Genomic DNA, 26,959 nt, shown 5'->3' on the forward strand with positions numbered 1-26,959 from the left:
TGTGTGGTAGAGGAATATGGTTTTATTTATTAAGTGGATACTGTATGTTTAAGAAAACAGGACAAGAATGCCTAACAGCTTTCTGCTGTTTCTCTCTTAATGTGATTCATTTTAAGCAGTTAACTGAGTAGAAACCTCCTAGAAATGTGTAGATGATGGCCACCGCAGCAGATCCGAATGCAAAGAACTGGAATTACAGATGTTCAGATCCTTTATTTACGCCCACTGTCAAAGTTAACACCATAACAACATGTGTTAACTTTGACAGCTCTAAAATTAAGTATTCTAGGGCTCAGTAATGAACAAAAATGACTTGTATATGACGTGTGCAGTATAATTGTGTTAATCTACAAAGTAACTCCAGCAGTAAATTAAATATAGTGAGTAAAAGTGGAGTAGTATGACAGAGTATCAGAGATTTCGAGAATAAAGTCATAACTTTACTAGAAACAAATTAATTTCCTCCTCTACAAAAGAGGCAGTTTCCCCCAGCAGATCAGTGTGGTTCCTTCTTCAGAAATTCTTCTAAAATAACACGTAAAATTATTTCTTTATAATATTATTACGACTTTATTCATATAATATTACGACTTTTTTTCTCGTAAACGTCTGACTTTATTCTCATAATATTACGACTTTTTTCTCATAATACTACGACTTTATTCTCATAATATTACATCTTTATTCTCATAATATTACGTCTTTATTCTCATATTACATCTTTATTCTCATATCACGACTTTATTCTCATAATATTACGTCTTTTCTCATAATATTACGACTTTTTTCTCATAATACTACGACTTTATTCTCATAATATTACATCTTTATTCTCATAATATTACATCTTTATTCTCATATCACGACTTTATTCTCATAATATTACATCTTTATTCTCATATCACGACTCTATTCTCATAATATTACGTCTTTATTCTCATAATATTACGTCTTTATTCTCATAATATCACGACTTTATTCTCATAATATTACATCTTTATTCTCATAATATCACGACTTTATTCTCATAATATTACGACTTTATTCTCGTAATATTACGTCTTTATTCTGATAATATTACGTCTTTATTTTCATAATATTACGACTTTTTTCTCATAATATTACATCTGTATTCTCATAATATGATGTCTTTATTCTCATAATATTATGACTTTATTCCCGAAATCTCAGATTTATTTTTTTCCCTCAATATGACCCTGATACTCCATCAAAGAGTAGAAATATAAACACGTACTGATACACTGCAGTAATTACACTATCCAGAGGAATCACCTTTTTCAGACACTAAGGAAGGCAAAACATCACGACTTTTCAGTGTCAGGTCTATTGGGGAATAAAGCAGATAATATATACAGTGAAATTATTCAGTTTTTGAGAAAAACTGATTTAGTTAAAAGAATCTAGAGTTTTCATTATAATTTTTTTATTTATTTTTTATTTATTTTTTATTTTTTTTTTAGTTCTATTTTGTTTCTGCACAATCTTCTGTTCCAAACTCCAGTCCAGATGGTGGCGGTAATGCACCTCTAAGATGGTTTGCCAACCGCCAATAAACACCAAAGAAGAAGAAGAAGAAGAACAAGTGCCCTTTAAAACCACAATGCACTGCTGGCTCAGCTGTCAGACTCCTTCCGGGTTTGGCTCCAGTTCTCCTCCACGTGTGAGTGTTTATCAGCCTCTGAATAATGTCAACAAACGGTAAAATGATGAATGAAGACGAGGAGTTCGAGGTGTTCGTGTCTCTCCACGCTGGAGCCCTGCAGTCCTCCAGAATCCCCCAAATCTACTGGAGGAGTCTGCACCATAAGATCACCAGTGAGGTCTGTCTGCTGCTCACTTTACCTGCATTAGGCATCCTACCACACCTTAATGTGTGTGTAACATGTATTTCTGTAATGCAATGTTTAAATCGCTGCAGTCTAGTCGTGGAATAATAAAAAAAACAGCACAGAAATTTCAATTTTGTAGCAGTTTTAAAGTCTTTTCAGCTGCAGCCAGGCAGCACTGCTGATCTCTGCCAGACTGCATGAATAAATATATGAAATAAGGCAGAGAGTTATGACAAAATGATAAACCCGTTATTTAAGATAAACATAACCATAGCTTATGTTATGACTCAATATTCGGCTAAGTTCGGCTGAGTTAACTCCACCAATTTATCACAAAGGAAGGAAGTAGTGCCAAACTCCCATTTAAAAAATTAGGTTTTTCCACTTTTCCTTCATAGTTTGCACACAAAAACATCCGATACAGCATAGATAAAAACATTTACCAAATATGTATGTTCCCGGGGTAAATTCGGCATATAATTTTCCTACCAGTCGGTATTTTGTTTCAATGCAAATTCGATCTTTATAGTTCAGTTTTATCGTCTTTTCAGCTGCAGCCAGGCAGCACTGCTGAACTCCACCAGACTGCATGAATAAATATATGAAATAAGGCAGAAAGTTATGATAAATGATAAGCCTGTTATTTAAGATAAGCACAACTTTAGCTTATGTTATGACTCGATATTCGGCTAAATTCGGCTGAGTTAACTTCACAAATTTATCACAAAGGAAGGAAGTAGTGCCAAACTCCCTTTTTAAAAAAATCAGATTTTTCCACTTTTCCTTCATAGTTTGCAAACAAAGACATCCGATACAGCATGGATAAAACCATTTACCAAATGTATATGTTCCTGGGGTGAATTCGGCATATAATTTATCCACCAATCTGTATTTTGTTTCAATGAAAATTCCATCTTTTTTAGTTCACACGCCCACTTCAGGGTACATTTGGTCTGCTAGCAGAACAGTGTTCTGCAAGAACTGGAAGAACTGGAAGTGCTGCTTTGGGGGTATTGGAGTTATGCCGATTTTAAGTTGAAGTGGAACTTATCATATTTTAAACGTGTTTAAACTCGTGTTGGCAGCGTGCTGAAGATGAGAAGCAACAGATTTTAAATTGACATGTTTTTTAATGGAGTCTGGTGGTGACATGATGATGTTCTTTTGTGTGTCATAGATTTATGATGCTGGGGAAGTTTTTGGGATCATGCAGTTCCAACAAGAAAAGGAGGAAGATGGAGAGACTGAGGAGAGGAAGAGGGTCTATACTGGAGCAGTGATCAGCTGTAAAGTGGTGGTGACCAGGGAGACTGGGCTGCAGGCCTCAGAGCCCACCAGGTGAGGGAGCCACAGGACAGAACATACCCATTGACAGGATGGTTTATGGAACCCTAGGTCAGGGGTCAGCAACCTTTACCAGCAAAAGAGCTGTTTTAGGCAACAAAAAAAAAAAAAATCTGTCTGGAGCCGCAAAACATTTGATCATTGTGATGAAGGTAACACAGTTTATAGTCTAAGTATATAGTATATAAGTCTAATGCAGTGAGGGACAAAGAGACAATGTACTACGGAGTATTAGGACCACATTGAGGGAAAAAACATCTGAGATTTACAGAATAAAGTCAGAATATTACGAGAATAAAGTCGTTTTTTTTTAGTTAGTTATTTAATTACGAACACTTTGGAGCTCCTTAATTTTGCAGTGAAGCTTAATTAAAAGAAAAAGACTGATATATTGATTTAAATAAAAAAAGCACTTTTAAATTGAGTTTTTAAAAGATGAGCTTTTAAGCTGAACTCCGTCTCCATCATCTTCTTCCTCCTGCAGTGTTTTCTTGGTGGATCACGCCTGGACGTACCGCACGGACGGCGCCCGTCAGCAGCTGGAGCAGATACCCGGCCTGCTGCCCAGAATGGCCTCCCTCATGGGGGTGGACTTCCACGGCGAGGCCCCCGACCCGGACGTGGTGGAGCTGGTGATGGAGCGCATGTGGAAGTACAACCAGACTTATAAACTCTCCGAGGGGGTACGTCAGAAAACACCATCGCTCTTACACTGCCGACGCTGCTTTGATACACCCAGAGATATTAAAGGGGATCGATACCTCGGTATTAATAATAAATAATAACGTCTCATCATATTTGCTCAAAGTTACCGACTGCAGCTTTATAAAATCTAAGATAGCAACACTCTTACATGCAGCCGAGCTCTCGTTCCTATTCAGTAATGTAAATGTAAACCCTCTGTGTCGTATATTATCCTGTCTTATGGGTTCACACGGGGATATCTGTCCTCGTTGTTTCTCGTGTGAAACCGTTGCTCCGTCAGTTCTCAGCAGATAAAGGCTGAGAAAGATCCTCCCTTATGAAACATCCAGTAGATAGGAGCTATGAAGGAGCAACTGTGTGTTCATTTAAAGGTCCCATATCAGGCTCATTTCCAGGTTCATACTTGTATTTTGTGTTTCTACCAGACCAGGGGTCAGCAACCTTTAACCTCCTCCTCTTCCTGTTGTGTTCTCTCGTGCAGTCTCCGGAGGATAAAGTTCCCGTGTGGTACATCATGGATGAGTTCGGCTCCCAGGTGCAGCACTCCGACCGGCCCAGCTGCAGCATGGCTCCCTTCTACTACGCTCAGGGAGAGCTCACCTACTCCGTGCTCTGGCCTCTGCAGGACCTGCAGGAAGGAGGTGACCGCACACACACACATACACACACACACACCGCACACGCACACACATACACACACACACACACACACACAGATAGAGGAGGGAGGAGGGAGGAGGAGGGAGGAGGAGGGAGGAGGAGGGAGGAGGAGGAGGAGGAGAAAGGAGGAGGAGAAAGGAGGAGGAGAAAGGAGGAGGAGGAGGAGGAGGAGGAGGAGGAGGAGGAGGAGGAGGAGGAGGAGGAGGAGGAGGAGGAGGAGGAGGAGGAGGAGGATGATGATGATGATGATGCAGTGAGTGAGCTGTGGCTCTGAGCGATAGCTGGTGACCGGCCTGTGACCTGCGGTATCTGGTAGCTCTGATTCTGCTGTAGCAACACATGGTGTTGGGGGGAGGGGAACATTATCAGAGGACGGTAAGATGAGCATTGCACCAAACTAACAGACGTAGATAATGTTATCTGAAGGTACCTGAAAATGGAAATGAATAACTGTTTTATGTTTACATTTTCATTTGTATTTATCATTGTTGTAGGTCTATGGCACGAAGGTACAACGGAGTATTAGGGCCACACTGAGGGGAAAAAAGTAATCTGAGATTTCTTATTTTCTTTTTTTCATATAAAGTTATGACTTTATTCTCGTAATATTGTGACTTTATTCTGTAAATCTCAGATGTTTTTTCCCTCAATGTGGCCCTAATACTCCGTAGTACATTGTCTCTTTGGCCCTCACTGCATTAGACTTATATACTATATACTTAGACTATAAACTGAGTTACCTTCATCACAATGATCACATGTTTTGTGGCTCCAGACAGATTTTTTTGTTGTTGCCTAAAACGGCTCTTTTGATAGTAAAGGCTGCTGACCCCTGACCTAGCAGCAGTAGCTTATTTAAACCATATATTTACATTTATAGGCTACTGTATTGACTACATAGTTGGTAAATGTGTGTGTTCTAATCGAGGGGTCTTTGAAATTACACACGTTTCACCAAAAAGCCCCAGATGTCCCAGTTTTCCACCAGTACTTTAACGCAGCATGTGGATCTGTGGAGCTTGAGGCGTGAAAATAGTCTCAAGACTCAAATGTAACCTGGTCGGTGTGCTTCTCCTAAAGTAAACATTCCCACAAGATAAGACCACTCCTCTCAGAGGCCCTTTTGCCTTTTTTTTTTTTTTGAGAGCTACAGATTGTACGAGGTCAGAGAGTACTGAGAGACAACATTTCCATTATTAATCAATAGTCCTTTTACCTCCACAGATGAAGTAACCCGTGACTATACGTACGGAGAGCCAGACCCCCTGGTGAGACGATGCCGTCTGTTACCATGGATACCTGACGATCTAGAAGGCGTCAGCAGCGTCACCGCCGAGCCGTCGGACTCTCACTACGAGGTGAGGACTCCCTATCGGTATTTGCGGGTTCGATTTGTATATATTATTATTTTATATATATATATATATATAAAATATAATTTATATTCTATATATATATATATATATTTATTTTATATATAATATAATATATATAATATAATATATATATATATAATATATATATATATATTTATTTTATATATATATATTATATATATATTATATACTTATATAGAATATATATGATATATATATATATATATATATATATATATATATATATATCATATAATATTGGCTGAATGCAAAAAGTAACCAAAGTATGTTGAAAGCAATTATTTAGCAGATTATTTTTCCTTTAAACAAGAGTTGGTCAGAAATGATGAATATTTGTGATTAATTTTGGTCAAATAAGGAAGATTTTGATTATTTACCATGAAGATCAGTGTAACTGACTCGTATTTTTGGTGGTAAAAGTCTGTGAATGAAACACTGCATGATAGTGTTGGGTCATCAGCGTCCTGTGTCTGTCCCTCCAGGCCATCGCAGTGGAGAACAAGGAGCAGCTTCCTGTGGAAGTCCAGCCCTACACTGTCCCCGAGGACAAGATCCTCAAGTAAGAGTCTCACCTCAGCAGCTTAACATTATATTAACTTATACACAGTACACCTATGTTGTATTAGGGCTGTCCCGAATACAGTTTTTTGGACTTCGAAGCTTCGGTGAGAAATATTCAAAGTCTCCCGTCTAGATGTTTTAAAGCCTGAAAACAAACAGAGCCATGAGGAGGAGCAGAAGTCTAGTTATCTCTCAGAACACTTGAATTACAATATGCTGAAAGGTTATTATGGGATTTTCGCCAAATGATGCTAAAAACATACTGCCTACTTAAGCTTTAAGTGCCATTGCAAACCAATTCACGGCGAGAGGAAGTGGTTTATAAAACCCTCCAACAGTGAATCTGCATCGATGCCGACTAAACCAGCCGCCCTCAGCGACGCCGTGCACGCCGTTTAGTGTTCGTCATGGAACACGATCCGATACAACCGGTACAAACATTTACTGTAAACTGCTCAAACTAAAATAGATATTTCATTTATTCTACTTTATCGTCAAGCAGACCTTATCAACTTAAAGTAAATCGATTGTATTTAGGATCAAATGTCTCGTCTAGAAAACGGTAGACATGTTCATTAGATTGTAAAGTGTTGTATATTTATACATATATATACAACATATATTTATTTATTTATTTTCCCCCTTTATCAGCAGCTATAACCCCATAATTTATTATAATAATATATTATAATTAGCCAAAGGAGCCAAAGGAGAGATAGGACATGTCTTTTAAATTCAATTATAACCAGTTACAGTTAATCTATCCTGTCAGGTTTCTAAGACACAGCCCCGTCCCGTAACAGAATTACAGAGTGTAAAAATAGGTCTTCCTCCTTCCACCTGGTGTGTCTCTGTGTCCGTGTCCCTTCTGTGTCTCTTTCTTCAGTATTTATACAGGTGTTTTTATACAGGTGTTTTTACGAGTTACATGCGTCAATGGTAGGTAAACATACGTCAATGTGGACCACAACATAGAGGGACATCATGAACATCAACACCTCCATAGGGGCTGCACTTAGCGAGGTTGGCACATTATATACCCGGAAAACTGGAAGGAAGCCCATATATGGTGTTGTTTATGAAGCACATTGTCTGGAGGAAGCTCATATATGGTTTTATATGTGGACTGTATGCCTCTGTGCTGAAGATGAGTTTTCTCACCTGCGGTCACAGATCAGAACGGCCTGTAACCACACATACATCCTGCTTCATCTCTGTGACTGCTACTTTGAGCATTAGTACAAAAATGCATGAGGCCTGATAAAACACAATCATACAAAGATAACTAACCCACTGATGATTCCTAAAAAGCACGTGATGCATTAAAACACACCGGTTATATGAGTGCTGCATAATGAGTATAAGAGCACATGAGCATTTAAAACTTATGAATGATTACATGATTTTGAGTCTGTCTAAATTAAATATTGATATTGTCACTCAGTAAAAGCTACGACCCAAACATCTGTATGGCTCTGATACAATAATTATAACACAGTTGTTTTTATGATTTTGTTAAAGAGGGAGAAGATTACGTTTCAGAACTCAACAAGAGATCCTATTTTACTGTTATACATATTTCTTCTTTATATTTTCGTATAATTTCTCTAAGTCTGTTTTATTTTTTTATTTATAGATTGGGAGAAATTTCCTCCCGGGGATCAATAAAGTGATGACTGATTATTTCCTTGCTGTAGAGAGGGAAGTTCGTCCCAAAGTGGCCGCTGTATTTACACCTTCCACCTTAAAATAAAAACATATTAACATCAGTATTTAAGTTTAAATAAAAGTCATCTTGAGGTAATCCCAAAGCAACGGCAAGTAATCGAGTTATGCTTCTTTCATATTGTGATACCTGGATTAGGTTACCGACTACCTTTATTTAATAGTAATTGTAGCGGAATACATTTAGATTTTTTATTCTTTATTTTTTTTCGAGGTTGTTTTCATACATGTAATTTACTGTTCATAATTAAATAGGTTATAAACCAATTTTTACGTAATGAGCTTAGAAACAAACAAAATAAGTATACAAGAGAAAAACATCAGCATTAGAAATTGAAATAAAAAAAATAAAATATTAATAATAATAATAATAATACAAAACAATTAAAATAAATAATAATAAAAATTAATTAAATTATATATTTTTTTAAATGAAGGAGGGAGATATAGCAATATTATTTACATGGATCGACACATGCGTCTGCCTATATATTTTAACATTTTTTAGCTATATTTTCCATCTAACATCCTCCATATTCCATATTTTGTGAGTTCCCTTTTCCATAACTTTTACTTGTAGAATCAAACTTTTTCCATTTTATAATAAAACCTTTTTTTTCCATATTTGTTATTTTCTTCAGTGCCGTGATTCTAAGTATTAACGTAACATAACGTTCCTCTTTGGGAGCTGGATTCCCTGGCTTCAGTGGTGGAGAGGAGGACCCTAAATTGACCTGCTAGTTATCCTGGACGATCTACCCACCAGCCTCACCCTCCTCACAACACATTCATTCATTCAGCAGAGGAGAAGATTCATCTGCAGTCATCTGTCTCCGTCTTGCTCAACGGACAGACGTTCCTTTTGTCCCGCGAGCCAAACGGTTATTAGTCTTCTCTCTCAGCGAGGGAGGGTTTAACTGACTATTACTCAGACACATGATGGCCAAATTCCAATCCGGCCCCTCCACCCTCCACCCTCCCACTCTGTGGTGGAGTGAACTCCGTTTGTATCTCACAGCTCAATGAAGCTCCTTCTTTAAGGAGGAGGATATAAATACAGCAGCCACTTTGGGACGAACTTCCCTCTCTCCTGCAAGGAAATAAATATCAGAATCAGAAATACTTTATTGATTCCCAGACGGGGGAATTGAGTTATATTTTGCTCCCATTATAGAATATAAAAATAGAGAAATCATAAGAAAATATAAATAAGAAATATATATAACGACAAATAATACTGCTGAAAAATAAGATATATGCAAATAATATAAATGCATGCATTTATAAAAATGCAAGAATAGTGTAAAATAAGAATATTAGTTTAAATGTTCTGTATAAATAAATGCAGTGTTAATGCCGGAGTAGACAAGCTTATTGCACAGCTGAATTATTGCACTGTTAAGTCGGTATTGCACAGTTGAAGATAGAATAAATTATGGGGCTATAGCTCCTGATAGGGGTAAAAAATTATATTTATACTATATACATTTATATTATATATGTCTTATTATATTATTCTCATTTATATATTATATCTTCTCATATCATTTCTTACATCTTCTTGTATTATCATATTAAACAGCTATGCTACTATTATACTATTACACTACTGTATCATACACTATAATATACACTACTATATTCAGTACTCTAGGTTTCTCCGAGTATGACATGCTCTGCTTTTAAATACAGAGGTTTTTATGTAAATGTCTTCTATAAACTTAAAAACTGTAACCCCCGCTGGGTTTGTGGCAGCCAACGTACCGAGAGAGCTTCTGCTTCTCCTCTTCATTAATGCTTCATTATTGCCTTTAACCCACCACATTATTGTTGTGTCCTCCTGTCCTGTTGTGCCTGTTGCTGTCATGGTTTCCACACCTTCTCATCGTTCTGTGCTTTTTGCTTTCAGGGTTTACGCCGATCTGTCACAAGTAACAAACAACCTGACACATCCGCGGTTCCAGCTGACGGAGGAGGAAGAGGAGGCCGATATCATCTGGAGCTATATTCACATCAAAGACTACAGGTCAGCAACACAGACAACCTACATTCACTCACACTCCTGGTGGCTCAGCGGAGCCGTTTCATCAGCCATCAGACGAGATACATCGGGGGGGATTTAGCTTCACGATTTAGTGACTGAAAGGTTGAGTACGTAAACACAGTGCAGCTGAACTTAAAATGATCCTGTAAGGTTTTCCTGGTAGTTATATCTCAACACGTGATGTTACAGTAGAATCAGAGCTACGGGAGACGCCAGGTCAAAGGCCGGCCACTAGTTCATAAACATCAGCAGGTGAGGATGAAGTTTCAGGGCTCAGAGCTACAACTCACTGCCTCCTCCTCCTCTTCCTCCTCCTCCTCCTCCTCTTCCTCCTCCTCCTCCTCCTCTTCTTCTTCTTCTTCTTCTTCTTCTTCTTCTTCTTCTTCTTCTTCTTCTTCTTCTTCTTCTTCTTCTTCTTCTTCTTCTTCTTCTTCTTCTTCTTCTTCTTCTTCTTCTTCTTCTTCTTCTTCTTCTTCTTCTTCTTCTTCTTCTTCTTCTTCTTCTTCTTCTTCTTCTTCTTTTCTTTCTTTTTCTTCTTTTTCTTCTTCTTCTTCTTCCTCCTCTTCTTCTTTTTCTTCTTCTTCTTCTTCTTCTTCCTCCACTGATGAAAGCAGCAGCAGCGAGAGTGCAGTTTGGAAGCAGGATATTTCCGGCCTCGGGCCTAAAGTGTTTGAGCCCCCTGATCAGCTTTCTTTAAAACTCAATTATCAAGGTATCAAAGAAGTCAACACAGGATACTCAAGTAACTCTGGAGACGGTCCAAGTATGATGCAAAAAGCAGAGTTTTTATTGTGTTCAATAATGGTAGAAAGAGACACAACCAAAACCCGAGCTGCTCCGGACTGAACTGACTTGGGGAGCTTAGTATATAAGATATATATATAGACATCGTTTACATCATCTGACTCCAATATGTTTGGTGCCTAACAGTGTCTATTTTTTAAAGGTTATTGCCACCTGTCGGCTGTACTTCTAGTCAAATAGGGAGCTCTGGGAATTAAGGACCTTTCCAGGTATATCACATTTACGCATTGTCTCTTAGGAGGCCCTTATAAGGATTCATCAACAGCTGCAGGATGAAGCCAGGGTCATACAGGGTCATTACTAGGAGCCAGACTGAAATGTTGATGAATCCCCATGAGGCCTCCTTAGAGGCCTCTCAGGTCATCTGGATCAGGTCTGCTTAGTGTCCCCAGAGTCAGATCTAAACATGCAGATATCTGGAACAAGCTCCCAGAAAACTGCAGGTCCGCTACAACTCTGAGTTCTTTTAAATCAAAGCTTCAAACGTTCCTGTTTGCTGCTGCTGCCTTTTATTAAACCAGATAATGATCTAATGATCTGCTTTGCCTTATTTGGGTCCCACCTCTGACAGATTTACGTCTCTGAACTTTTTACCCTGAGCCTCCTCCATTCATGCCACGGCTAGAGGTGTAAGATCACAGGAGCCTCCTCATCTTGCCTACAGTTTGTATCACCTCCCCCCTCAAATCTCAGAAGCGTCCTCCTTTTGCCTACAGTATAAGCCCCCTTTCGTGTGTCGCCACTCGGCTTGCAAACCGCCCCCGCCCGCCCCCCCTCGCACTTGTCTACAAACCTGGATGTAACGTTACAGCTGATGCTGCCGGCTCGCTGGAGTCCTTCTGCTAGAAACCCCCTGCCATGCTCCACTCCTCATATTCATTTTTATTTATCATTGTTGTAGGTCTATGGTACGACGGTACGACGGAGTATCAGGGCCACATTGAGGGAAAAAAATACATCTGAGATTTCAAGAATAAAGTCATAATATTATTAAGTAATCATTTTACGTGTTATTTTCTTTTTTCTCGTAAAGTTATGAAACGTCCACTTGGACTCAAGGATGAACTGATTAGATTTTGGTTGTCAAGGTCACTGTTACCTCACAAAACCCGTTCTTTGCACAGGATAAAAAGAGGAAGTGATGACATTTTGGACAGACATGGACGTAAACTGCATCTTGACTGGTTGGCAGAGGCGTACAACCACGACTCAATCATCATTACATGTTCTCTGACAGGAAGCTGAGCGAGGAACGACCTCATGTGATGCTAAACCAGTTTCCCTGTGAGAGCATCATCACCGTGAAGGACTGCATGGCCGCCGTGGCTCACAGAGTGAAAGGCGACTCGCAGCCCGATTGGCTACCGGAGACCTTCAACCTTCAGTCAGAGCTGCCGCAGTTCATCAAGCGTTATCAACAGAGACAACAGAGGTTGGGAATGTTACACCTTTTAATTAATACTTTAATAGAACCAGAAACATGTTGTTGAAGGTCTGATCAGCACTAAACAGGATGAAAAGACGTCTCGGTGTGTTTCAGGGGAGAGGATAACCACTGGATCTGTAAGCCCTGGAACCTGGCCCGTGGACTGGACACGCACATCACCAACAACCTGGACTACATAATCCGACAACGAGAGAGTACGCCAAAGGTACGCACGTACAAACTATGACACCATGAAACCAGCAGTACATATTAATCTGACTGGGACACCTAAACCACGACAGCTGAGGTTTTAAACGACGTGCTGCCGGTTCTTGGAGCTGTAGTTGTGGCTTCAGTCTTCAGTGTACGGACGGTACCTAACTGCAGAAGAGGCGGTGTTACTGGAGTTTAAGTTTCTCCTCAATTGTGATGGTTGACTATTTGTAAGCACACAGTTCACTGAAATAGTTTCTGGTAACTTACTTTATTGTACTTTTTCTATACCTTCTTTAGCGCGTTTCTCCTTGTCTAGGTCAGAGGTCTGCAACCTGCGTCTCTTCAGCTCCTCTCCAGGGGCTCCCTGTGGATTTATAAAAATGGAAATGAATAACTGTTTTGTGTTTACATTTTTATTAATCATTGTTGTAGGTCTATGGTACGACAGTACGACGGAGTATTAGGGCCATACTGAGGAAAAAAAATCAATCTGAGATTTCAAGAATAAAGTCATAATATTATAAAGTGATAATTTTACGTGTTATTTTCTTTTTTTCTCATAAAGTTATGACTTTATTCTCGTAATATTACGACTTTATTCTTGAAATCTCCGAATTTTTTTTTTTTCCTCAACGTGGCCCTAACACTCCGTCGTACCATAGACCTATGTCGTATCTTTTCTGCGACAGTGCTGTTGAAGTGATGATGAAGGATGCTCCGAGGACATGCAACATGCGAGCTGAGCATAAGAACAATGTGTGTCCTACATGTTTATCTTACAACCCCTTGACTTTTGTCCGACCCTCCGTCCCCGTTATGCTGTTTACCCATGTTTACATTTAGGGGCCCCGCTGTCTTTGTGTAACTCCTGAGCATAAGAACATGTGTGTTTACATTTAGGGGCCCCGCTGTCCTGTGCAACTCCTGAAAATATACCACACCTACAACAATGATAAATAAAAATGAAAATGTAAACAAAGAACAGTTATTCATTTCTAGTTTTAAAAATTCCCAGGGAGCCTCTGGAGAGGAGCTGAAGAGACACATGTGGCTCCACAGCTGCAGGTTGCCTCCCCCTGGTCTGAGTACATTTAGGTCATAATTTATAGCAACGAGGGGCTCCTCGGGTAATAAATACGAAGAGGGCCTCTTTGTGCATGAAGGCGTGAAAGGAATCGGCTGTAATACCCACAAAAATATCATGCATGTGCATTATGCTCACACACGCACAGTTTATCCATCAGGGGCATACAGTTCTCCTTGCCTCCCTTCTTATGTTGTACCTCTAACTGTGTGTCTTTGTTTTCCAGGTGGTGTGTAAGTACCTTGAAGATCCGGTGCTGTTCAACAGAGAGGAAGTGGGCATGGTGAAGTTTGACATTCGCTACATGCTGATGTTGCGCTCCGTGAAGCCTCTGCGTCTCTATGCCTACAACGTCTTCTGGTTGCGCTTTGCTAATAGGTACAACGTACATGCATACATACACACACTGTACATATATTAATACGGGTGGATTTGTTAAATCCAGAAAATCCCTGTGTTAATGTTTCATTGACGATCTCTCTTAGATCGTCTCTTTTGCCTCTTTCTGACTGAACGGAGCCAGATTCTCTAAATTGTCAGAAGAAAAACTACAATGAAGATATTTCCAAACTACATTTATCTTTTTATACATATATATATATATATGCTCAGTATTCTCCCATTCATTTAGATGAATGAATCATTTGTTGGTTTTGAATAGAGTTAATCACAGTGTGAAATCAAAGTTACGGTCCGTGTCCTGGATCTGTGGTTCCAGTAGGACGACAAAATTATTTTTATACGCCCGTGATTTGCATAAAGTAGACTAGCCTTCAACTTTAATGCAAATATTTATATTCATTATATCATTGTTTTGTGTTGTTAATTGATTTCCAGTAATATATATATATATATACATACATTTGCATAAAGCAGCATATTTGTCCACTCCCATGTTGATAAGAGTATTAAATACTTGAGAAATCTCCCTTTAAGGTGTATTCTGAACAGATAAAAAAATGTGCAATTAATTGTGATTAAATATTGAATTGATTGTTTTCTCTATACTGATAATAAAGTATTTGCCTTCTTATATAGAGAGTGAACTGTTTCTCGTGCCTGGAGACCTGACGTTTGTTTCTTCTATCTAGACCTTTCTCCTTGGACCATTTAGATGATTACCAAAAGCACTTCACCGTCATGAACTACGCGGATGATGTGGAGCTGAAGCAGGTACCTGTTTATGGTTGTTTTTTCTATTTGTGGACTCGGTCTGCGGTCCCGAGAACACGGTCTGGTCCCTGTGGTCTTTTATTTATTGGTTGATCATTGAAATTGAATGTCTCAGAAAGAATGACATATAACATATCTACATCATCAAAGGCTGCTTTGCCTCAGCTTTTCTAGTCAGAACTGTCAGTTATGTCTAAGACGAGGTTATTTCATGAGGATATAAATGATCCGGCCTCGTGGTGGCCTAGTGCTCTAACGCTTGAAGGAACTGGCCTTCTACCTCCGAGAGGTCAAGGCCCAGTTACGTGCTGGTTAATCTTGTGTGACAAAGAGATTTTCCAAACAGACGGGTTAAAGCATAATAATACAATTTATTCCGAACAATCAATGTTGCACAAGTAAAAATAAAGAGTTTACAGATATCTGGATCCAACCTACGTGTCCCTGACAACATACAGTGCATGGGTCAGTTCGCGAAGTCTGAACCCCGAGCTATCCCTGATCCAGCCTATTCATAGTTTACACAATATTAATATTCATGAGTTATGGCACGTGATGTTTCTGCTGCATGTCTTCTTCTTCGTTATCTCCTTCTGGCTCCGTCCTCTCCTTGACCTTGCAAAAGAAAACAGCACCTGCCACCTCCCTTTTCCTCACAATCACTCTATTCATAACAAATCCAACAGTCAGGTTATTGTAAGCATTCTTGTACATAATAAATCCAACAGACCCTCTTTTGAACTTAACTAAGTTCACCTACAGATAATGTTACATACAGATATATTTATTATAAGCATAGATAATGTTACGAACAGATGTATTAATTATAAGCATCATCACACAACCTCTTCAGGGTCAACATCTTCACTACCCCCCACCATTTCCAGGAGACCCTGTCTCTCAGCTTGGAACATGGCCATCTGATAAGAAGGAGGTGCATCCGGATGCTTTCGTTGCACAGCAGAAATAATCACACGCTCAGTGAGGTGGCGAATACATGGAATACAGCAACAACCGCATAATACTAAGCATGCACACACAGCAAGGATTGAGGAGAATAGAGATACCACCATGGACTTCCATTTCCCAAAGGTACGGTCTAACCAGTCGTTAATGGGGCTGTTGATACCTGAGTCATCGTGCATGGATTCAGACAGCGTCCGGAGCCCCTCTAGCGCCTTAGTTACAGTCCCGTCCGGCGCTGTATTGTTAGGGATGAAAATACAACATGAGTCTTGGAACATTGAGCATACACCGCCTTTCTCTGCCAGCAGCATATCTAATGCCATTCTATTTTGGATCACCATCAGTGACGTAGGAGCCATTTGTTCAGCTAGTCCGGCAATTGCATCACGGGTTAGATTAGTCAAACGGAGAACATTATAGTGGATGTAGTTAATGCGATCAACATTTTTGTTAGGAGTGATAGGGATCAGAGCACTTATTATAGGTATGTTTTCAAAGCCTGCAGCTATTTGGTCAGCTAGTTTATATTCATTAGGGGAGCTACCTCACTACATCATTCTTTATAATCTTGGTTTAGCCTTCCCCCCCTTGTAGCCCACACCTTCCACCCTGCTTCTGAGTGAAAGCATTGTCTATTGTTAAAGAGTTACTTGTGATTAGCTATTTTTAGCAGAGTGCAGAGGCGAGGATGATAAGTAATGTATCTAAACTAGTACAGTCTGTGCTTTCCCAGGTTATTCAGATTTATCTGAGTACACAAATTCTACACAAGGGTCATGGTATTTTCTCTCACATTCCCTCCTTTTATCATGAATAACTAAAATGGTAACTGAAAACACGAAAATACATGATGAATTGCATTAAGATAGTAATATGAAATGAAAACATTTAAAATACATGACAAATCACATTAAGAAAGTTTGTACAGAAGAACGAGGACAAGAGAGGTAAACACAAATGCTACAGCAAACGCCACTAGCAGTTTGCCGCACTGCATGATGCTTCTAGTTTGTTTTCCTGCGCGCAACTGAAAAACTTTTATCTGGGTGGTCCTATTTTATACTGGTTTGGGAAAGGAAGTGAAATTTCTCTCTGGTGGATTCTCCCCACCCCTGGTTCCTCTTTTTATCTATTTTAGCATTTATTCTAAGCAACAAGTTTTAATACAATGTGATATATAATGTTTTTCAAAAACCACCTAGATGAGTCCACCTAAACAACCATGTTAGCCTGATTTAACTGTAAATACAGGCAAGACCTTGTAACCTTCTTTCCCTTATGTGTATCTCATCACAGTCACAGTTTATACAGTATATGAAAAATAAAAAATTATACGTGACCCTCTTTTCACGTAGCCTGGGCTCCTTGTGGGGCTGCCTCCTCTGCTTCAGGTCCTGTCCTGCTGCTGGAGCACTGTGTTAGGTGCCACCAGTTGAGTCCTTTTCCTTCAAGCTGCACAGCTGTTGCAGTTCTGGCCAGAACCTTGTGTGGGCCTGTCCAACGTGGCTCCGACCACTTCCTCTTTAACACCTTCAACCAAAGGTGTTCCGGGGGTCCGGGGTCAGGTCCTGGAACGTCCTCTGTGACAGGGGTGACAGGTTTGTCACCTGTATAGGAGAGAGCTGACACAAGAGCATTAACCTTCAAATAGTATGGTCTGTAACCGAGGTCAGGAAGGGGAGAGGGGTTTTGGGACGGCCCTGGGAAAGGTCGGCCACACGTAAGCTCAAATGGTGTGAGTCCTGTTATTGTGGATGATACACAGTGCCAAATTTGTGTTGTAGTCCCAGAGCCTTTTCAACAGATTGCAGGTCTTTATTTTTGAAATGTGAACCATTATCTGACCTGATCAATTTAGGAAACCCATGTTTCGGAATGTACTCATTCACCAGACATTTAATGACTGATTTTGCGTCCTCTTTTCCCGTAGGGTAGGCCTCCACCCAACGTGAAAATGCGTCCACAATTACTAGGAGGAATCTTTTCCCCCCAGCCCTTACTTCCATATCTGTGAAATCCATAAAGATTTCCTGTCCCGGGGCAGTGGGAGAAGGATGTTTTCCTGCCCTAGGAGTGATAGGTCTGATGTTACATGTACTACATACGTCACACTTAGTCAAGAAGTCAGTTATAGTAGCATGTTTCCGGGGAATCCACCAGTGGCGGAGATCTCGTAACATCTGTTTGTGGCTTTTATGGTCAAGTCCATGAGTCTGAGTCAGTATTGAGGACATCCAACAGGGGGGCATAACTATTTGATCTCCGTTATACCATATACCATCAAACTGTTCTATAGCTCCTTTATCTTCCCAGATGGTTCGTTCTGCTGCTGTGGCAGATTCTTGAGCTTGTATAATGGAGAAATCAGTTATCTCAGAACTGAGATCTGCTGTGGTCATGACCATCATAGTAGGTAAATACCCTGCCGCCTTTTTAGCGGCTGCATCAGCTGCTTCGTTTCCTATACTTTCTAAATCAGTGCCCTGACTGTGTCCTTTCACTTTGATCACAGCTACCCTCTGTGGTAACTGGATTGCTTCCAACAACTCTTTCATCAACTCCTCATGAGCCATAGGTTTATTCTGACTAGTCTTAAAACCCGCTTGCACCCAGCCAGACATATCTCTGTGAATTGCATTGCACACATACGCAGAGTCTGTGAAAATATTCACTGCCTTCCCTTCCGCTAACCGCAGAGCACAAACTACAGCCGTAAGTTCTGCTGCCTGAGCAGATTGTTTCCCATCAAGAGGACCGTGATCGAGAGTACATGGTTCCTCTTTTGCTGTATTCATAGACACCACAGCATAACCTGCTTTTAACCCTTCGGTGGGATGACGGAAACAGCAACCATCTGTAAATAAGCTAAGGTCAGTTTCCGTTAAAGGGGAGTTTTCTAAGTCCAGCCTTAGTTTTACAAAGGGCAGTGATTTTTCTGCACAGAAGTGCTTCTCGCCATCAGTCATATTGTCAGCCATATTACAGCCCTCATGTACAAAGGAGATGTGTGGTTTCGAGAGTACTTGTAAGATCTTGGTCTGTCTGAGGGGGGTGAGAGTGAAACAGGAGGATGTGACATATGTTACAGTGCTGTGAGAGGTCAGAATCTGTAGAGGATGGTGCATGACTATATGACCTACTTTGTCTACAATTTTTGCCAGAGTAGCTGCATATCTGACACAGGGGCTGGCTCTCTGTTCTTGTGTGTCTAGCAAAATGCTACAATAGTACAATACGTTCCTAGCTCCTCTGTGTTTCTGATATAAGACACCATGGGCTGTACTAAGCTGCTCTGAGACATCCAGATGGAATGGTTGAGAGTAATCTGGGAGAGCGAGTGCTGCGGCCTCTGCCATTTCCTGCTTGAGGTGGATAAACACCTCCTACTCCTATCCCCCAGGTTGTATCTAACAGATTTTGTTGGAACTCATCTTGATACGTAAGATCATTATTTCTGTCATAATTCAGAGTGCAGTGGGGAGGATCGGGAACAGGGAGGTAAGGGTGTAGAGCCCTAATCCATGGTTGCCACATGTTGTAAAAGTCAATCAGAGAGTTTCTGTCGGCTAGCAGGGCCCAATATATATCCGCACAGGGTGGTGGGGCATCAGGTGAGGTATCAGGACTCAACATGCACATGCGATCAGCACTGGAGGGGGAGGAGCACACCATTTCTTCTCCTCTGGGGAAACTCACTATCACAGCTTCTGGTGAACAATGTACAGAAGCCCCCAGTGCTGCCAAAACATCTCTTCCCAGGAGATCACGTGGACAATCAGGTGCATACAAAAAGGGGTGCTCCATCACCTGTCTCCCAAGCCGGACAGGAAGGGGAACAGTAAAAGGCAGTCTTTGTTCAGTGCCGGAAAATCCCAAAACGGAAACATAGTGAGAGAAAAGGGAACACATAGGTTCAGCTAAGGTGGAGTAACGTGCTCCCGTATCCACCATGAACCATCTTCGTTTTCCATTCACTGTCAACTGGAGACACGGCTCTGCCAGCCCCTGCCCCTCCATCTCCGTCGGGCACCCCTATGGGAACATTCCTGGTGTATATGGACCAGGTGGAGGTCCCTGCGCAGAGTACCCGCTGTATGCCTGCATTGGAGCTAGCTGTTGGTTTGGTGGAGTCTGTATTGTTGGCTGATATGACTGCTGTGGAGGCCCTCTCATCTGCTGTTGTTGTTTCTGAGGACAGTCACGTGCCCAGTGATCCGGGCTTCCGCAGATGTAACAACTGCCTCCTCTTGGTTGGGCATACCCCCTCCCCCTGCCTCCTCCTCCTCTCCCTCTGCCTCTATTCCGGCCTTCATGATAAGGGGGCTGCTGATATGGGGCAGCTTGGTAAGGAACATGATACTGGGGTTGATACATAGCCTGTGGCGGGCCCTGCAGTGGATAAGGATTCTGTGGCGGGGCTGGAGCTGGTGTTACAATTTGAGCCATCTGGGTATCTTTCTCTTTCCCTCCCTTTTTCTTATCTGTTGCACGAGTCCGTGCATCTGCCAACTGTAATTTAGTCAACTGAGCTACCATCTCTTTTAATGACTCATTTTCCTCTTCCTCTTCCTCCTCCTTGGTTTCTGCATCCTGATGATGGCAGAAATGTGTTTCCCATCTTGATGATTTTGCCCCTGCCATATCTGGATTCTCTTGCATCTTTCTCTTAACTCCTTCCGGAGCATGTTTTAACAGAGCTATTCTGAACAGAGGCTGCTGTGATTCTTTATCTGGGTTCACCCCTGTAGCCCCCGCCCACTCTGTCTTTGCTCTTTCTATGAACGTGCGTCCGCTCTCCCCGTTCTTAATCTTAAACACCAAGCTGTGGAGCTTACCCGCTGGTATGGGATACTTTTGTCTAATAGCATTACCGTAGGAGGTAGCGTAGGGGTTAAAGTTCCAAAGTACCACCTAACACTTGAAACAATGGTGCCATAACTTCGTTTGTATAATCACTGTCCTGTGGGGTTGGTACCGGACTAGGGGTAGGAGGAGGATAAGGAGGGGGGTCGGGATGTGGGCCAGGTGGGTACTGCTGATGGAGGGACATGTAATGTGGCGGCTGGCTAGTATGTGGGTTTGGTGGTGGGGGTGCGCTAGGACTGGGTGAGGGTTTCACTAGTGGTTTTGCTTCAGCGGTTTTTGCGTGGGTGGCTTTCGTCTGGCTGCCTAAGGCTGATAGTGCAGCCATCTGTATCACATTATATTTTACCAATTTACTTGCCAACTCGTCTTCTTTCTTCCTCAATTTCCTCCTTACAAACATATGTCCCTTTTCTTTGTCTTGTCCTGCTTGCAGCAGCTTTCTATGAACCACCTGTATTAATGCTCTCATCACTGGCATGAATTTGGCTTCACTTCCCGTGGCTGGAAAATGCCCTTCCTTCACTGTCATGTTACACCACTCATCTAGGTCTTGAGTCTCTTTATTTCTAGTCTTGGGATCAAATGTACAGATTACATTGGTCCTGACTTTAGCCCATTGCTGTCCAAATGATAAACGGGGAGGCCCACAGCCACCCCGTTCCTCACAGTCTTTGTCAAATTCTCCGTCCATTCTGTCCAGTACTATTTCACACAGGTTTATTCAGTTTATGACAGTAACTAGATTCAGAGTAAATGGGTCGCTATGCCCCTCGCTGTGATCCTACCAACATAAGCTTCTACTGGACACTTTGATGTTCCAGCGATGTTGGCCCAGTATCAACAGTAAGTTTTAATTTTCCTCTGAATACTAGTTATTAATGTACACTCATACAGGCGCTCCAAGCGCTATTTTTACTAAACTCTAACGTCCTAGACGTTACTAAACTAGCGCTCCAAGCGCACTACTCATACAGGCGCTCCAAGCGCTATTTTTACTAAACTACTAAAAGGTAGCTTTCCTCCTTCTAGTTTTACACGCCACTAAAAGGGCAGCTTCCTCCTTCCAGTTTTTACTAAAAGGCAGCTTTCCTCCTTTTAGTTTTACACGCTACTAAAAGGGCAGCTTCCTCCTTCCAGTTTTTCACTAAAAGGGCAGCTTTCCTCCTTTTAGTCTTTACCAAAAGGGCAGCTTCCTCCCCTTAGTTTTCACTAAAAGGGCAGCTTTCCTCCTTTTAGTCTTTACCAAAAGGGCAGCTTCCTCCCCCTAGTTTTCAACAGAAAGTCTTTACTTTTGCAACATGTATCACTACAAAGGAGATTCAGCACAACAAGAGAGATAATTTAGAGTAAGCCAATATGCAGAGTTCGATACAACAGGTTCTGCTTACCTTAAGATTTCAGGGCCCTTTCTCTCTCTCGCCGGTCTGTCCGTCCTTTGGACACGCTTCTCAATGCCGAAGATCACGTCGGGGTCACCAATTGAAGGAACTGGCCTTCTACCTCCGAGAGGTCAAGGCCCAGTTACGTGCTGGTTAATCTTGTGTGACAAAGAGATTTTCCAAACAGACGGGTTAAAGCATAATAATACAATTTATTCCGAACAATCAATGTTGCACAAGTAAAAATAAAGAGTTTACAGATATCTGGATCCAACCTACGTGTCCCTGACAACATACAGTGCATGGGTCAGTTCGCGAAGTCTGAACCCCGAGCTATCCCTGATCCAGCGTTTTATGGTTTACACAATATTAATATTCATGAGTTATGGCACGTGATGTTTCTGCTGCATGTCTTCTTCTTCGTTATCTCCTTCTGGCTCCGTCCTCTCCTTGACCTTGCAAAAGAAAACAGCACCTGCCACCTCCCTTTTCCTCACAATCACTCTATTCATAACAAATCCAACAGTCAGGTTATTGTAAGCATTCTTGTACATAATAAATCCAACACGCTTCGTCCACACTGGGAACGTCAGCAGCGCGTGGCGGCTGCGTTACGTGTTGTTTCTTATTTCGGCGTCCGTGTTAACAGGTTAGAGCAGCCACACTGCCCCCATGAGTCGGCTGCGTCCCTTCTAGAGATTCGAGGTCTCGCCTATTTTTGAAGCATGCCATGCGGACACTTAAAGTGATCTATTGACATCATATCAGCAACATTACTACAGCTTCGATGTCTTTATCTGTAGAAAATGTTACAGAGAGGAAAAAAAGTAAACACTTATTTTTAAATCAACACTTCCTGCTTTTATTTCAAAATAAAAGCCCTCAAGCGTTTTTTCTATTGACAGAATTCCTTCATCTGTTAACACGAGGCTTTTATACTGAAATATGTGCAGGACAGTGATGTAGAACATGCAGTGACTTGCAGAGCTCCATGAATGAATAAAGTACGGAGTTTTAATTGTGGATTATTACCATTATTTACAAATTACTACCAGGTTCTTAACCTTTCTCTGTCTAAAATAAATATAAATGATATTTATAATGAAATGAAATGGCCATTATGAAAGGCAAACTCTATGTAGAAAGAAAGGGTTGACAGCAGCAGCAGCAGACACGCAGCTGAAACGCAGCTGGGGTGAACACCCGACGCGTGAATCGTGCAGCCTCCACGCGCTCCTGACTTACCTAGTGTGTTCCGGGCGTCAGATGTTCACACCAGCTGCGTATCTGCTGCCGTCAGCTGTCTGTTGTTGCTGTGAACCGCGCGGCTCGCGTCAAAAATAGGCAAGACCTCAAATCTCTAGAAGAGACGCACACAGCTGACACGCAGCTCTCCCTGAGTCACTGTTGCTAACTATCAAATCAAAGCAAACAAATAATCAGTAAAATAAATAAGAGTTAGGCCGTTACATTAATACCTAATGTAAACTAACAAAACTCGGATCAGTTTCATGAAGGTGCCGTTGTTAACATGAAACTCTGTCTCCAGGTGCACTACGACGACTTCATCCCCATGTTTGAGAACCAGTACCCGCTGTACCCGTGGAAGGAGGTGGAAGTGAGTGTAAACTTGTTGTACTTTTCAGCTGCGGGAACTAATACATGCCTAATTAAGTCTTCTGTTTCAGGGTGAGCAGCTCCCAGACTGTGAACCACAGGTTATGTTGTCTCTTGATATAAAAAACAAAGAACAAATAGGACCACATTGAGGAGAAAACATAAATCTGAGATTTAGAGAATACATTTTTACCATGTACAATTTCCGTAACACTTCCCTTCCCTCCTTTTCCTTCCTCTCCCAGGCGGAGGTGTTTAAAGCGTTCAAGGAGTTCTTCCAGGCAGCCTCGTCCCGACCGGCTCCGTACGGTATATGTCCCTACCCGCCGTCCCGGGCCATCTACGCCGTAGACTTCATGCTGAAGTGGAGTACGAAGCAAAATGGTGAGCATTCATTCTATACTGAATTCATCAGCATGGTAAAGAAGCAGAAGAAGAAGTCATACCTTGAGCTTCGGGGGATTGCTTTACACGCAGTGTTCTTTCAAAATAAACTTCCGTTTTCACAGGAAGGTTTAGGTAATGTAGTCTTTTTCCTGCGACAGTGCTGTTGAAGTGATGATGAAGGATGCTTCGCGGACACTGTTCTTTTTGGTATAATAGAGTTTATTACAAACAAGCAACAAATGTCATAACGAACGTCTAGAACGTCCGGAGGTCTCAAGTCAAATCTGAGAGTCCTCCCTTCGGAGCTCTCGCGCCTCCTTATATCGGGTCCATGTCATGTAACATCTGAGCTGAGCGTATAACCATGCATGGCTCCTTTGTCCTACATAACCATGCATGGCTCCTTTGTCCTACATAACCATGCATGGCTCCTTTGTCCTACATAACCATGCATGGCTCCTTTGTCCTACATATTTATCTTTCAGCCCCATGTCATATCTTGTGACCATATTCTCCACTTATGATTCTTACCCATGTGTTTACCCTTATGGCCTCTCGGTCATGTGCAAGACTTGAAAATATACCACAGTAACACAACCATTTAGGTAGGGTTAGGAAACGGTCCTCGTTGACGTTAACTTCAGTGATTTGACTCACTAACAACTCATGTGACTGACGATACCGACGACGCATGTGATTAACGACGCACGTGATAAAATAAGTCAGCGTTACTTTTTGTTTCAAACGAGACACGAACAGCGGTCTCCTGGTTGAAAGTCTTGTGTTTGTTTGTCACCACCCCTCCTGAACCGCCCTTAGTGGACTTTCACGCTATTATTACTACGTCACTTGCTTCAACCATCGAATAACGCCACGAGTGGGTTTACGTTGGAGTTAGTTGAAAGGCCGGTTCGTCACATACTGTTGCCCAAAGCCACTGTGTGTCAGTTTCTGATGCCGAGGGGCGCTGCCCAATTTGGCGATGTTTGACGAGCTGGGAGTGAGAACGGGTTGGTCCTTGGGTCCCTTTGTGATCCCGGGTCTCATTTATAACCGTAGCGTACTCACAAAAAACGGGTCGTGAAAGAGGCAAAGTATTCACATGAGGAGCGCAGCGAGACCCCACGGACATCAGTTGAGTAGGCGGTCCTTAATGTGGCTGAGGACGGTGTCAAGGCTCGCTAAAGTCAGGCGGATATACTGTAGCTCATATATGGTAAAACCTTGGTTACTATACATTCTATTGGTTAAAAAACACACATGAAATCAAGTCAAGTCAAGAGATCCATGCTTCCTCATTTGTTAGACAATTAAAGCGCACTGTGGGCAGAGAGGAAACATCTGCTGCTCTATATCAATGAGATTAACAGACCGCCTCAGGAAACATCTGCTGCTCTATATCAATGAGATTAACAGACCGCCTCAGGAAACATCTGCTGCTCTATATCAATGAGATTAACAGACTGCCTCAGGAAACATCTGCTGCTCTATATCAATAAGATATAAACTTTGTGCTAATAATATTTATTTATATGAATATTTATGTCGTAATATTATGGGAATAAAGTCATAACTTTATGAGAAAAAAAGTTGTAATATTACAAATATTATTGACCAAACAATCGTCAAATATTTTAATGTTAACTAAGTATACTGTAAAATGTGTATAAATATGTAGTACTTTTTCCTGTGGATGTCTTTGTTTAGGATAATTATACCTTTTGTGTACTCACCCTAACCATCATTTGCTTATCTAATGTGTGTTCTGATCCTGGGTCAGGTGAGCGAGTCATGCAGCCTCAGATCCTGGAGTTTAACTTCAGCCCCGACTGCGCCCGGGCCTGCCTCTACCACCCCTCCTTCTACAACCACATGTTCCAGACCCTGTTCCTGGACCAGCCCGAGGACTGTCCGGTCACACAAATCGTATGATCGACCCACCCAGCCCCCGGCCAGTGTGATTTTTTGCAGTTCTGTTTTTTATACTTTTTCTGTCTGAACTTTTCTCTCTTTCACACTCTTTCTCTGTAACTGCTTTACCATCTAATATCCGAGGGATTTTAAGAGCTCATGGAACACGTTTGCCTCCATCTCAGTTCCTCATGAAGCTTTAAATCGTGACCTGCTGCTGTTACGGACCCAGCGATTTAAAACCAAAACACTACTGTACAATGAGAAGCAATAAAAAAACAAAACATTTTTGGGATTGTGGTGGAAATTGACCGAATAAGGGAGACCAACAAAGAGAAATTCATCTTTGTATATTTATTTAGCTTTTGCGCAAAAGGACCGAAACCAACAAAGTGACAGTCAGCGACTGCCGAGGAATCGATGCAGAGTGCATCCTCACCAGGGTTTTTATATGCATAAGAACAAAGAGTCAATGGTTACATTCAATGAAGGGATAGACATCACTTGATTAGTAAAGGAATTTCCCAAATGAAGGCACACTCTTGTCTCAGACACAAAAGAAAAAAGTTAATGTGCAGGCTAGGCTATATTTCAACCTTACATCATTTAGCACGTTAATAATAATACATTTTATTTAGTGGCGCCTTTCTGGACAGAGAGAGAATAGGGGGACACTTCATGTCAAACTCATTTTGACAGGTGAGACTAATCAGGAATTTCCGGAACGAATTGGAATTTCCGGAACGAATTGGCTTCCTGTATCCCTCCTCATACCGGAAACCACGCCCACCCCCCTTTTTTCCCACGCTACGTCATGGTAGGCGTATTTCCCCCCTCCTCCGTG

At 41.4% G+C, this 26,959-nt stretch overlaps 1 protein-coding gene and 1 long non-coding RNA gene across 2 annotated transcripts; one reads left to right on the forward strand and one right to left on the reverse strand.

Moving 5' to 3' along the window:
• Window positions 1–1,704: 1,704 nt before the first annotated feature.
• On the forward strand, window positions 1,705–26,399 carry ttll12 (tubulin tyrosine ligase-like family, member 12). The gene is made up of 14 exons (XM_074625035.1): window positions 1,705–1,841; window positions 3,028–3,188; window positions 3,679–3,877; window positions 4,381–4,540; window positions 5,784–5,917; window positions 6,439–6,515; window positions 10,152–10,268; window positions 12,328–12,522; window positions 12,631–12,742; window positions 14,043–14,194; window positions 14,908–14,989; window positions 23,750–23,818; window positions 24,063–24,201; window positions 25,985–26,399. The coding sequence occupies exons 1-14, from the start codon at window positions 1,707–1,709 to the stop codon at window positions 26,134–26,136; spliced, it is 1,884 nt and encodes a 627-aa protein (XP_074481136.1). The 5' UTR covers window positions 1,705–1,706; the 3' UTR covers window positions 26,137–26,399.
• On the reverse strand, window positions 21,465–21,920 carry LOC141761601 (uncharacterized). Its single transcript, XR_012592609.1, has 2 exons — window positions 21,859–21,920; window positions 21,465–21,772 (listed from the first exon to the last, which is right to left on the reverse strand). It is a non-coding gene; the product is annotated as an uncharacterized LOC141761601 (long non-coding RNA).
• Window positions 26,400–26,959: the final 560 nt, after the last annotated feature.

This window comes from Sebastes fasciatus, chromosome 23, assembly GCF_043250625.1.
Source record: "Sebastes fasciatus isolate fSebFas1 chromosome 23, fSebFas1.pri, whole genome shotgun sequence".
NCBI classification, from domain to species: Eukaryota; Metazoa; Chordata; class Actinopteri; order Perciformes; family Sebastidae; genus Sebastes; species Sebastes fasciatus.

Excerpts from the sequence above, each read along its gene's own strand:
- ttll12 (XM_074625035.1), top strand. The coding sequence starts at position 1,707 with ATGTCAACAAACGGTAAAATGATGAATGAAGACGAGGAGTTCGAGGTG. Across the intron at positions 10,269-12,327 it reads ATTCACATCAAAGACTACAG|GAAGCTGAGCGAGGAACGAC; the intron begins GTCAGCAACACA and ends GTTCTCTGACAG. Across the intron at positions 14,990-23,749 it reads ATGATGTGGAGCTGAAGCAG|GTGCACTACGACGACTTCAT; the intron begins GTACCTGTTTAT and ends CTCTGTCTCCAG.